At 43.4% G+C, this 12,476-nt stretch overlaps 1 protein-coding gene across 12 annotated transcripts in view; it reads right to left on the reverse strand.

Moving 5' to 3' along the window:
* The window catches only part of KDM2B (lysine demethylase 2B), a 151,851-nt gene that overhangs the window by 58,067 nt on the left and 81,308 nt on the right, over positions 1 to 12,476 (reverse strand). For all 12 annotated transcript variants that reach the window (XM_060193140.1, XM_060193139.1, XM_060193135.1 and 9 more), the window contains one exon: positions 5,039 to 5,125. In XM_060193140.1, coding sequence (XP_060049123.1) covers positions 5,039 to 5,125 — 87 coding nt within the window. The remainder of the gene's footprint in view (positions 1 to 5,038; positions 5,126 to 12,476) is intronic.

The following is a 12,476-nucleotide window of genomic DNA, read 5'->3' on the forward strand; positions in this document are numbered from 1 at the left end:
TTTTACAAATTGTTTTTTTAATTTTATTTATTTATTTGTTATTGGATAGAGACAGAAGTTGAGAGAGAAGGGGGAGATAAAGAGGAAGAGAGACACCTGCAGACCTGCTTCACTGCCTGTGAAACAACTCCCTGTAGGTGGAGAGCCGGGGGGCTTGTGTTTTGCGCCATGTGCGCTTAACTACTGTGCTACCGCCCGACTTCCTAGCCTATTCTTTATACAAAATAATTTAGAATGAATATTATTGCTAAATTGTGCCCCCGCCCCCAAATCCACCTGTTGAAGTCCTCACCCCCAGTACTGCATGGTGTGACTATATTTGTACATAATTTTGAACCCCTCCACTAATCCTATAGTGGGCAGTGGCATGTCAGATTTCTTAAAGAGGAAATCTGCAAACAGCACAGCCTCTCTGGGAGCAACTCCTTGGCTGGGGGAAGCGGGTTGGGGAGAAGCCGGGTTGACCCTCCAAGTGCAGAGACCACTGGCCTGAGACAGTGTGTCAGCTGCCCATCCCAAGTGATGTCTGTGCTCTGAGAAATGCCATTTCTCCTTAGTGCCTGCAGGGAATGTCAAATCAAAACCCTACATGGACTAGGGAACTACATGAGAAGAGTTGGAGACATTTCATTTTGATTGTCATCCGAGCTAGATCCCCCTAAGCTTCAGAAAGAGTTAGGATTGAACTCCCACAGCAATGAGTGCCTGGGGTAATCCCAGCACATTCATACTTAGAAATCAACCCCAAGGGGTCGGGCGGTAGCTCAGTGGATTAAGCACAGATGGCATGTAGCACAAGGACCAGAGTTCAAGCTCCCAGCTCCCTCTTACAGGAAGGTCACTTCACAAGCGGTGAAGCAGTGGGGTTTCCATAGTGTAGTGGCTATCACATTCACCTCACACAAGTGATGAAGCAGGTCTGCAGGTGTCTGTCTTTCTCTCCCCCTCTCTGTCATCTCCTCTCTCGATTTCTCTCTGTCCTATCCAACAACAATGACAGTAATAACAATAATAATAACTACAACAACGATAAACAAACAAGGGCAACCAAAGGGAAAAAATAGCCTCCAGGAGCAGTGGATTTGTAGTGCAGGTACCGAGTTCCAGCAATAACCCTGAAGGCAAAAAAAAAGAAAAAGAAAAATAGAAAAAGAAAAAAAGAAATCAACCCCAAATATGTAATCAAACAGGTTCTCTGGTTGCAGAGAACATAGCAACGTAAGTAAAAAAAAAACAAAAAAAAACAACCGTACATAGCCACATTTAAAAAGGTCAAATAAGGGAACGAGGCTGTGTGGTGTCCCAGTACAGCACACACATTATCATGTGCAAGGATTTGGGTTCTTACACATCTGGGTTCAAGCGCCCAGTACCCACCGGTTCACTTCACCAACTGTGGAGCAGTGCTGGCTGCGGGTGTCTCTCTCCCTCAAGTTACTCATTTTGTTTAGTTAATATATCCAACATATCATTTCAACTTAGTTTGCCAGATTTAGCAGATAAAAATAAAATATATCCTGGGAGTCGGGCTAAGCGCAGGTAGTGCAAAGTAGTACAGTGGGCTAAGCGCAGGTAGTGCAAAGGGCAAGGACCGGTGTAAGGATGACGGTTCAAGCCGCGGCTCCCCACCTGCAGGAGAGTCACTTCACAAGCGGTAAAGCAGGTCTGCAGGTGTCTGTCTTTCTCTTCCCCTCTCTGTCTTCCCCATCTCTCTCCATTTCTTTCTGTCCTATCCAACAAGAACAACATCAATAACAACAATAAAACAAGGGCAACAAAAGGGAATAAATAAATAAAATTAAAATAAGATATATTATAATATATATATATATATATATATATATATATATATCCTATTACATTTCTTGTTTGGCATTAAGTATATCCCATTCATTCAAATATTTTGGGGATACTAATACTATGACTATTTGTTTATATGAAATTCAAATGTAATTGGGGGTCTTTTTAAATCTGGCAAGTCTAATTTCAACATGTAGTCAACATAAAAAATAAATTAATTACATTGGTTTTGGGGAGAATACTAAAGTATTTGAAATATATTGCGTATTTTTCATTCCCATCACATCTGAATTTGGGTGAATCATAATTCAAGGGCTCAACAGCCATGTATCACTAATGCTTGCTATTTATGGGTGGCATACGTCTAGAATGTTCCTCTCAAAATTTTCTTATAACAGCAAAAAAACAAAAAAACAAACAAAAAACCCCCAGCCATTATCAAAATACCCATCCACAGGAAGGTTGCATGAATGACAAATAAATATTCAAAACACATTAACCAGCAATCCAGGAGGTAGTGAAACAGGCAGAGCGCACCAGATATACATGTGTGAGTCCCAGAAGTTATGTCAGAGTGGTGCTCTGGACCCTTCCCCTTCAAATAAATAAATACGACTATGAACACACACAGCACTAACTACATGTGACTATATATAACTAAATGTGACTATGAACACACACAGCACTAACTACAGGTCTATCGAATTCTTGTCCTCCTTGGCATGCTTTACCTCATTTAGTCCTCACAACAACCATTTGAAATAAATGCTAGTGTGATATCTCTCTCTCTCTCTCTTTACAAACAAGGACACAAAGGTTCAGGGAACTCAGACAAGAACATTGACTGTTGCTAGACTGATGGTAGAGAATGGTAAATAGCTATCCTAAACTTGCATCAAATTTGGATGCTCACACACACCAAAGCATTACTGGCTTTCTCAGGATGGTGGGTTTTGAGTTTCCTTGGCTTGGTCAAGTACCCAACAAGTTACTTAGCTCATGAAAGTCTCAATATCCTCCCTTGTCAAAGGAGACACTAGTGTCCACTCCCATTGGTTGCTGGCCCCTAACAAAGGAACATATAGAACCAGGCAAAGCAACCTGATACATTCTCAGTAACATCACTACTTGTTCATGTCTTTTCCCTGCTTGATCATTTTTTTTTTCCCTAATGATGAGCATCCATCAGGTTTTTTGTTTTTGCTTTTTTGTCCTCCAAGGTTATCACTGGGGTTCAGTGCCTGTACTATGAATCCACTGCTCCTGGCAGCCATTTTCCTATTTTATTGGATAGGCTAGAGAGAAACTGAGAGGGGAGAGAAAGATAGAGAGGGAGTGAGAAAGACAGACACGCTTATTTTTTAATTTTTAAAATTATCTTTATTTATTGGATAGAGACAGCCAGAAATTGAGAGAGAAGGGGGTTATAGAGAAGGAAAGAGATAAGAGACACCTGCAGCCCTGCTTCACCACTCGTGAAGCTTTTGCCCTGTAGGTGGGGACTGGGGGCTCGAACCCAGGTCATTGTGTATTGTAACGTGCATTCAACCAGGTAGCCGACCCTGAAAGATAGACACCTGCAGACCTGCTTCACAACTTGTAAAGCCAACCCCCTGCAGGTGGGGAGCCAGGGGCTCAAACTGGGATTTTTGCTCTCCTTACCATGTGCACTTAACCCACTGCGTCATTACGACCCCCCCAACCAATCAGTTACAAAAAAAAAGGGAGTCGGGCGGTAGCGAAGCTGGTTAAGCGCACGCGGCGCGAAGCGCAAGGACCAGCGTAATGATCTCGGTTTGAGACCCGGGCTCCCCACCTACAGGGGAGTCACTTCACAGGCGGTGAAGCAGGGCTGCAGGTGTCTGTCTTATTCTTCCCCTCACTGTCTTCCCCTCCTCTCTCCATTTCTCACTGTCCTATCCAACGACGACGACATCAATAACAACTACAACAATTAAAAAAGGGCAACAAAAGGGAAAATAAATTATTATTATTATTATTTATTTTCCTTTTTGTTGCCCTTGTTGTTGTAGTTATTATTGATGTTGATGTCATCGTTGTTGACTAGGACAGAGAGAAATGGAGAGAGGAGGGGAAGACAGAGAGGGGGAGAGACAGACAGACACCTGTAGACTTTCTTCACCGCCTGTGAAGCAACTCCCCTGCAGGTGGGGAGCCGGGGGCTCGAACCGGGATCCTTACTCCGGTCCCTGCGCTTTGTGCCACCTGCGCTTAACCCGCTGCGCTACCGCCCGACTCCCGGGAAAATAAATTTTTTAAAAAGTTACTTTCAAAAGGGCAGACAGCCCATTAAGCAGCTAGAGAACAAAGGAAAGAAAGAAGGGAGGGAAGAAGAAAAAAAAAAGGGGGGGGGAGAGAAAATTCTCTAAATGAAGCATTCCTTCCCCCAAATCTTCTGAGTGACCACTAGGGGGCATTGCCTGCACTTTCCATAGAGGGAAAACAATCTCTTTAAAACAATCAATAAACATAAAACAAATAAAAATAAAACAAAAAACTTGCAGTAAACAAATTGCCCAAATCACTCCTCTTCTCTAGGATGCCCTCTTCCAGAGGCCCCTGCCTCCCAAAGCTGCTGTCATTAATTTTAACAGAGGTAGGAAAGGCAGCGACTAGATGGTGGCGCACCTGGTTGAGCGCATGTTACAATGTATAAGGACCCATTTCAAGCCCCCAGGCCCCAACTGTAGGAGGAAAGTTTCACAAGTGGTGAGGCAGTGCTGCAGGTGTTTCTCTGTCTGTCTTCCTTTTCTTTTTTTTTTTTAATATTTATTTTATTTATTTATTCCCCTTTGTTGTCCTTGTTTTTTTTTTTTTATTGTTGTAGTTATTATTGTTGTTGTCGTTGTTGGATAGGACAGAGAGAAATGGAGAGAGGAGGGGAAGACAGAGGGGGAGAGAAAGACAGACACCTGCAGATCTGCTTCACCGCCTGTGAAGCGACTCCCCTGCAGGTGGGGAGCCGGGGTTCGAACCGGGATCCTTATGCCGGTCCTTGTGCTTTGTGCCACCAGCGCTTAACCCGCTGCGCTACAGCCCGACTCCCCCCTGTCTTCCTTTTCTATCACTCCCTTCCCTCTTGATTTCTGTGTCTACCCAATGAATAAATATTTTTTCAAAGCCTACACGGCAAGAAAAAAATTTCTAAAAAAAATAAAAGAAAAAGATAGGGAAGGCAGTGGGAATGATCTCCCAGATGTAGATGACTTAATCTTACCTTTGGAGTCTTCTTTGGCCAAGTGACAACAGGGACCCCAGTGATAGCCAAGCTGGGGTCATCATCTGCGTGCTCCTTCAGGACATTCTGTGACCGAACAAAAAAATCATATTAGCCCAGGTTAGGGGCGGACTCTGAAGGAGGCTGTGGGCCAGTTATAACCCTCGAAAGGCCAGCTGAGAGCTCTCCAAGGTCAAAACCCCCCTCTTCATCACTACACACTCAGAGAAAACCAAGTCAGTAGGGATGCCAGGCTCTGCAAAGCACATAACACCTCCCTCTCCCCTCAAAGAAGTTTTTTTTTATTTTTTTAAAATTTTATTTATTCCCTTTTGTTGCCCTTGTTCTTTTATTGTTGTAGTTATTATTGTTATTGTCGTTGTTGGATAGGACAGAGAGAAATGGAGAGAGGAGGGGAAGACAGAGAGGAGGAGAGAAAGATAGACACCTGCAGACCTGCTTCACCACCTGTGAAGCGACTCCCTGCAGGTGGGGAGCCGGGGTTCGAACCGGGATCCTTATGCCGGTCCTTGCGCTTTGCACCACCTGCGCTTAACCCGCTGTGCTACAGCCCAACACCCTCAAAGAAGTTTTAACTATTGTTGACGCCAAGGACTGAACCAGGACCTCTTGCATCTCAGCTCCTCACTGTGCATCTCCCTGCCCCCACTCCAAAAATTTTTAATGCAAATCACAGCAAATACAAAATCTTACTCAGTGCTCACCAAGCACCCTGGCGGGGGTGCCACATACACTCCAGTGGGCACAGACTGTAGCAGAGTCTCCCACATGGTTCACTCTTTTGTGGGTAGCTGGGAGTCCTTTTGAAGAACAATCTGATTTTGTGTGTGGATGACTTCAGCACCTCAACCAGGTAAGCGGTACCACACCAGCAGATTATCCTGAATTTACCAGTGGGATCAGCAATGTCCAGAACTGCTTACAGACTCAGGTGCAGTAACAGATCAGGAGAGCAGAATCCCTGTACTCCACTTTCTGGCAACAAACTCCCTGCCCATTATATGAGTTTTTGGGGTGGTATTCAGAACATGACATTACAGAAAGAGCTAGGGAAGCACACCTTTTGTCACTTGTTTACTCTGACCACTACTTTTTGGATTTACAATACACACACACACACACACACATATCCTGAAGGGACATTTAAAAATAAACATTTAACAAGAATGGCAAGAATTTAATGTAGGTGACATTTATTTTAACTGTACTTTCCCAAAGCTACCTTACAGAAGCTATTCCAATCCACTTTTGGATTTGATATGGTGCGGGAGAGGAGAGACTGGATGACCCAGTGTCTCACGCCTCATGCCTGCTGAGCAGCCTACTCAGTCTAATATCTCTTTTCTTTTCTTTTCTTTTCTTTTCTTTTCTTTTCTTTTCTTTCTTTCTTTCTCTTTTCTCTTCTCTCTGTCTCTCTTTTTTGAGGCAGAAAAAGAGACAACATAATACAGTTCTGCTATCCGTGGAGCTACTCCAGCAGCATATATGATGCTCATATACAGTACCAGAGCTGGAACTCAGGGTCTCAAACATAAGGTAAGACATGCTCTACTGACTGAGCTACGTCCCAGTCCCCAAATTTTTTAAAAAAAGATTCATCCATTTATTTTTAATTTTTAATATTTATTTATTCATTCCCTTTTGTTGTTCTTGTTGTTTTATTATTGTAGTTATCACTGTTGGATAGGACAGAGAGAAATGGAGGGAGATGGGGAAGACAGAGAGGGGAAGAGAAAGATAAGACACCTGCAGACCTGCTTCACCACCTATGAAGCGACTCACCTGCAGGTGGGGAGTCGGGGACTCGAACCAGGATCCTTACACTGGTCCTTGAGATTTGCACCACCTGCGTTTAACCTGCTGCACTACCACCTGACTCCCCCATTTCATTTATTTTTAATTTTAATGAGAAACAGAGGGAGGGAGTGAAAGACCAGAGCACTGCTCAGCTTTGGCTGATGATAGTTCTGAGGATTTAACTTTGGTGTCTCAAGCATGAAAATGTTTTTGCATAACCACCATCAGTCTCCCCCACCAAGATTTATTTATTTATGAGAAAGAGAGTGAGAGAACCTGAGCATCTTACAAACTGAGCACCTTATAACTCCCTGCAGAACTCTCACCTCAAACAGCACAGTGAGGGCTGGTCATGAGTTTAGGTGGAAAGCTGCCAGGGCTCAGGCTCAGCTTCAGCATGTAAGCTCTCTCAAAGTCTCAGAGTATAGGTCAATGATTTGTAAATGCTGTTTATCAGATGTGGCTCACTGCTCGATCTCCACCTCACAGTGACTAATCCACAGCCATCTCCCCGTAAATAAATAGCTTTAGAAAAGGAAAACCTCAAGTCCCCCAAGAGGGACTTTCTACAAAACATTGGACCAGTTCTCCTCAAGTCTGATAAGGTCGACAAAGCAAGGAAAGTGTGAGGAACTATTACACCCAAGAGGAGTCAAAAGAGACCTGACTATAAATGTCACATAAGATCCTGGATGTGGCCCTGGAGTAAGGAGCATAGGATAAAAACTGGGGGCATCTGAGTAAAATTAAAGAAAAAAACATTTTTTTAATAGCTCACTTAGAAGGCAACTGTTTGTGTAAAGTGCAGGACCGGCTTAAGGATCTGGTTCGAGCCCCCGGCTCCCCACCTGCAGGGGAGTCGCTTCACAAGCAGTGAAGCAGGTCTGCAGATGTCTTTCTCTCCCCCTCTCTGTCTTCCCCTCCTCTCTTCATTTCTCTCTGTCCTATCCAACAACAACTACAAAATAACAACAACAATAATAACTACAACAATAAAACAACAAGGGCAACAAAAGGGAAGAAAGAAAGAAGGAAGAAGGAAGGAAGGAAGGAAAGGAAGAAAGAGAGAAAGAAAGAAGGCAACTGTTTTGTCATATGTGCGACCCAGGCCAAGCACAACACTAGGGAAACTTTGATGCTATGGTCTGTCTTTCTCTCTTTTTTAAATATTTCTCTCTATTTTAAATAATAAAAATTTAATAAATAATTTTTTTTATTTATTACTGGGTAGAGACAGAGAAATTGAGAGGAGGGGAGATTGAGAGGGAGAGAGAGACCTGCAGACCTGCTTCAGCACTCATGAAACTTTCCCCCTGCAGGTGGAGACCAGGGGCTTGAACCTGGGTCCTTGAGCACTGCAATGTGAGCGTTTAACCAGGTGAGTCACCACCTGGCCCCCTGTCTGTCTCTTTCTATCTGAAAAAGTCAGCCTGGAGTGATGAAGCCCTGGCGACAACAAAAGCGGGAATGTCTTGCCAAACAAACAAAAAACAATGTTGGTCAAGTAGAAGTAACAAGTACAATAAACAAAACAGAATTCTTATGCTGTCAGTTATTCCAGCATGTATGCAAAAAATGAAAACTAATAGGAAGGGATTAAAATAAAAAGATATGAACATGATTCAACTTAGGAGTGGACCTCACCTGGGACTAAAGGAAGCCCGCAAGAGATGGGGACAATGGAATTTCACCCCTGATGGTTTAAAATTGCCAATTCATGGTGATAACACAGTGCACAAAAACTGTTAACCTATCTTCTTTCTTCTTTTTTTAAAAATATCATTTATGGGAGTCAGGCAGTAGTGCAGCAGGTTAAGTACAGGTGGCACAAAACGCAAGGACTGGCGCAAGGATCCCAGTTCGAGCCCCCAGCTCCCAACCTCCAGCTCCCCACCTGCAGGGTTGTCACTTCACAAGCAGTGAAGCAGGTCTGCAGGTGTCTGTGTTTCTCTCCCCCCTCTGTCTTCCCCTCCTCTCTCCATTTCTCTCTGTCCTATCCAACAACGAACGACATCAAGAACAACAATAAGTACAACAATAAAGCAACAAGGGCAACAAAAAGGAATAAATAAATATTTTAAAGTATATATCATTTACTAATTAACACAAGCTAAGATGGGGCATGGGGGGGGCACAAACCAGAGCATCACTTTGGTATATGGATGCCATGGAACTAAACTCAAGATTTTGTACTTCCAAATCCAGTGTACTACTCACTCACCCTTTCCTGGGCCCATTCACTTATGTCGACACCTGGAAGCCGAACCATAATCAGGTCCACAGCACAGCTGCTGAAAACAGGGCCTCAGGTGGGAAATGACTAAGACGCCTCCAACTCGAAAACCCAGAATAATTCAGTCTATCTCTATAGCTTCAAATTTTGGCAACTGATTTGCAAAATAAATAAATAAATAATTTCTAGACCACTATAAGCCAAATCTATCTGTAGGGTCATGGATCACCAGTATACAAACATTACTCTGCATATGACTAAAAATTATGCCCAGTCACCTTGGTTTTTTCTTAGATTAAAAAAAAAACAAACAAAAAAAAACTTATGCTATTATTTGTTAGTGAGAGGAGAACCAGAGCAACCCTCTGGCACATGTAATCCCATGGTTTAAACTCGGACCTCACAACCTTTCTGACAACCCAAATACATCACTAGGACAGTCCACTGCTTTGTCACATGTGCGACCCAGGTTAAAGCCTGGTCCCTATCACATTGAAAGAGTCTCCTTAGTGCTGTGGTCTCTTTTATTCTCTCTCATTCTGTCTTCCTGCCTCTTTGTCTCTATCTAGAGACAGACACACAGAGAATCAGAACTCCAGCATAGGTAGTGCTGGGGCTCAAACTTGGAACCTCATGCTTACAAGTGCTACTCTGTTCTACTGTGTCATCTTCAAGGACACATACCTTGCTTGAGTTTCCTTTGAATTGTCAAGACTTTTTGTAATTTTAGTACCACAGCAGGAGTCAATGACTCATAAGCATTAAACTGAAGCCTTTAAAAAAAAAATTTATTTATAAAAAGGAAACTTGGACAAAAACCATAAGATAAGAGGGGTACAACTCCACACAATTCCCACCACCAGAAATCCGTATCCCAGCCCCTCCTCTGATAGTTTTCCTATTATTTTTTATTTATTCATTTATCTTCCCTTCTGTTGCCCTTCTATTTTTTTTATTGTTGTTGTAGTTATTATTGATGTTGTTGTTGTTAGATAGAATAGATAGAATAGAGAGAAATGGAGAGAGGAGGGGAAGGCAGAGAAGGGGAGAGAAAGATAGACACCTGCAAACCTGCTTCACTGCCTGTGAAGCGACTCCCCTGTAGGTGGGGACCCAGGCCTTAAGTAGGTCCATGTGCTTGGCGCCACCTCCGCTTAACCCGCTGCACTACCGTTCGAATCCCAGCTTTTCTATTCTTTATCCCTCTGCGAGTATGGACCCAGGGTCATTATGGGGTGCAGAAGATGGAAGGTCTGGCTTCTGTAATTGCTTCCCCAAACTGAAACCTTTCTAAAGGGACATGCAGTTACAGAAAGTTACTAAAGGTGTAAGTATTGCTGCTAAAACATTAGTAATAATAAATAACTGTTTCAGTTTATGGTAGTTCGGGGGATTGATCCTGGAACTTTGGAGACTCAGGCATGAGAGTCTCTTTTTGCATAACTATTATGTTAGCGGGAGTCGGACGGTAGTGCAGCGGGTTAAGTGCATGTGTTGGGGGGTTCAAGCCCCCGGCTCCCCACCTGCAGGGGAGTCGCTTCACAGGTGGTGAAGCAGGTCTGCAAGTGTCTCTCTGTCTCTATCCAATAAAAAATAAATAAATAAATAAACAGAATAAAAGAAAAAAGAAAAAAAAACACTATTCTGCTATCTTCCCAGCCCCACAGCTGACAATTCCCTTCAGTCCAAGGGTCATACACACTCCCTGCAGAAAGTAGTTCCCCTCCATGTGTGGCCTGCAGTGACCAGCAGGGGGCACCCTAGGCTCTGTTCCTCAAGGAAGTATTTTCACTTGAGTCAGGAGGCAGAAGAGATCTGCTGGGAGATGTCGTCTCTTGAGAAATAAATTGTGCTGAAGGGAATCAGGCTACTGGTTCCTTTAGGCTCTGCCAGAATTCACACACAGCTCTGAAGCTCTCAGAAACCTCAGTGTCTGTGCCCTGAGTTATACCCTACACCTATGACCAGGCACTAACTGTCTAAGAAGAAAGTATGGCCTCTGGGCCCTTTTTGCTGCAAGTTGCCCTAGTTTTGATTGAACAAGATGACCACATGCACCAGATAGAGGCTTCCCTCTCTGCCAAATTCTGTCAAAGAGCTTAATTAGTTAACAGTTATTTCAGGGGGCCTTGGTCTCCCAGAATGATGGTACTTAACTGTGACAGAAAATACCACCACTGTGGGGGGCCAGATGGTGGTGCACCTGCTTGAGCATCCATGTTACAGTGCTCAAGGATACAGGTTCAAGCCCCCAGGTGTCTCTGTAGTTCTCTTTCTCTATCACCCCCTTCCCTCTCGATTTCTGGCTGTCTCTATCCAATAAATAAATAAAGATAATACCAAAAAATTTAAACAACAACAACAACAACAACAACAACACTGTGAAGAAAGAGTTGAGGCTCCAGGGAAGACTCACCTAGGTAAAGCTGGTAAAAGGAAAGAAAGATAACAAGAAGAAGCTCAGACTCCTATTCTGGAAGAATCAGCAGCCTGGGGGAGGAGGCTGCAACAAGGCACCCATTCAACTCCTCCCCAAACCCGTTCCCAACCAGCCATATTGTGCCTGACTCCAAAAAAAACCACCTGTTGTTCAAGATGTCCAAGTCTTAGCTCTGGTAGCTAAGAACGTGATCTTGGAAAAAGGATCTCAGTGGATATAGTTCAGGAACTTCAGATGAAACATTCCTGGATTTAGAGGAGGAACTAAATCCAATGGTTGGGGTCTTCAAAAAAGAGAAATGAGGATGACTCACTAAGAGACATAAGGAAGCTCATGGGAAGACAGGCAATGTTGGAGAGACCCAGCCACAAACCAAAGACCCTAAGTGGACTTGGCTCTTTTTCTTTCTTCCTTTTTTTGTTTTGTTTTTTGTTTTCTGCCTCCAGGGTTACCGGTGGGGCTTGGTGCTGGCACTTTAATCCACTGCTCCTGGTTTTTTGTTGTTTTTTTTTCCCATTTTATTGGAGAGGACAGAGAAATTGATACAGGAAGGGTTTTCTATCCTTTTAAAATTTGTAAAAATTACTTTTAAAATATTTAACTCGGGAGTCAGGCAGTAGCACAGCAAGTTAAGCGCGCACGTGGCACAAAGCCAAGGACCAGCGTAAGGATCTCAGTTTGAGCCCCCGGCTCCCCACCTGTAGAGGAGTCCCTTCACAGGTGGTGTAGCAGGTCTCCAGGTGTCTCTCTTTCTCTCACTGTCTCTGTCTTCCCCTCCTCTCTCCATTTCTCTCTGTTCTAACAATGATGACATCATCAACAACAACAATAACAATAATAACTACAACAACAATAAAAAGACAACAAGGGCAACAAAAGGGAAAATAAATAAATAAAATTTAACTTATTTATTTTGGCTAGAACAGAGAGGAATGGAGAGGGAAGGG

This window comes from Erinaceus europaeus, chromosome 6, assembly GCF_950295315.1.
Source record: "Erinaceus europaeus chromosome 6, mEriEur2.1, whole genome shotgun sequence".
NCBI classification, from domain to species: domain Eukaryota; kingdom Metazoa; phylum Chordata; class Mammalia; order Eulipotyphla; family Erinaceidae; genus Erinaceus; species Erinaceus europaeus.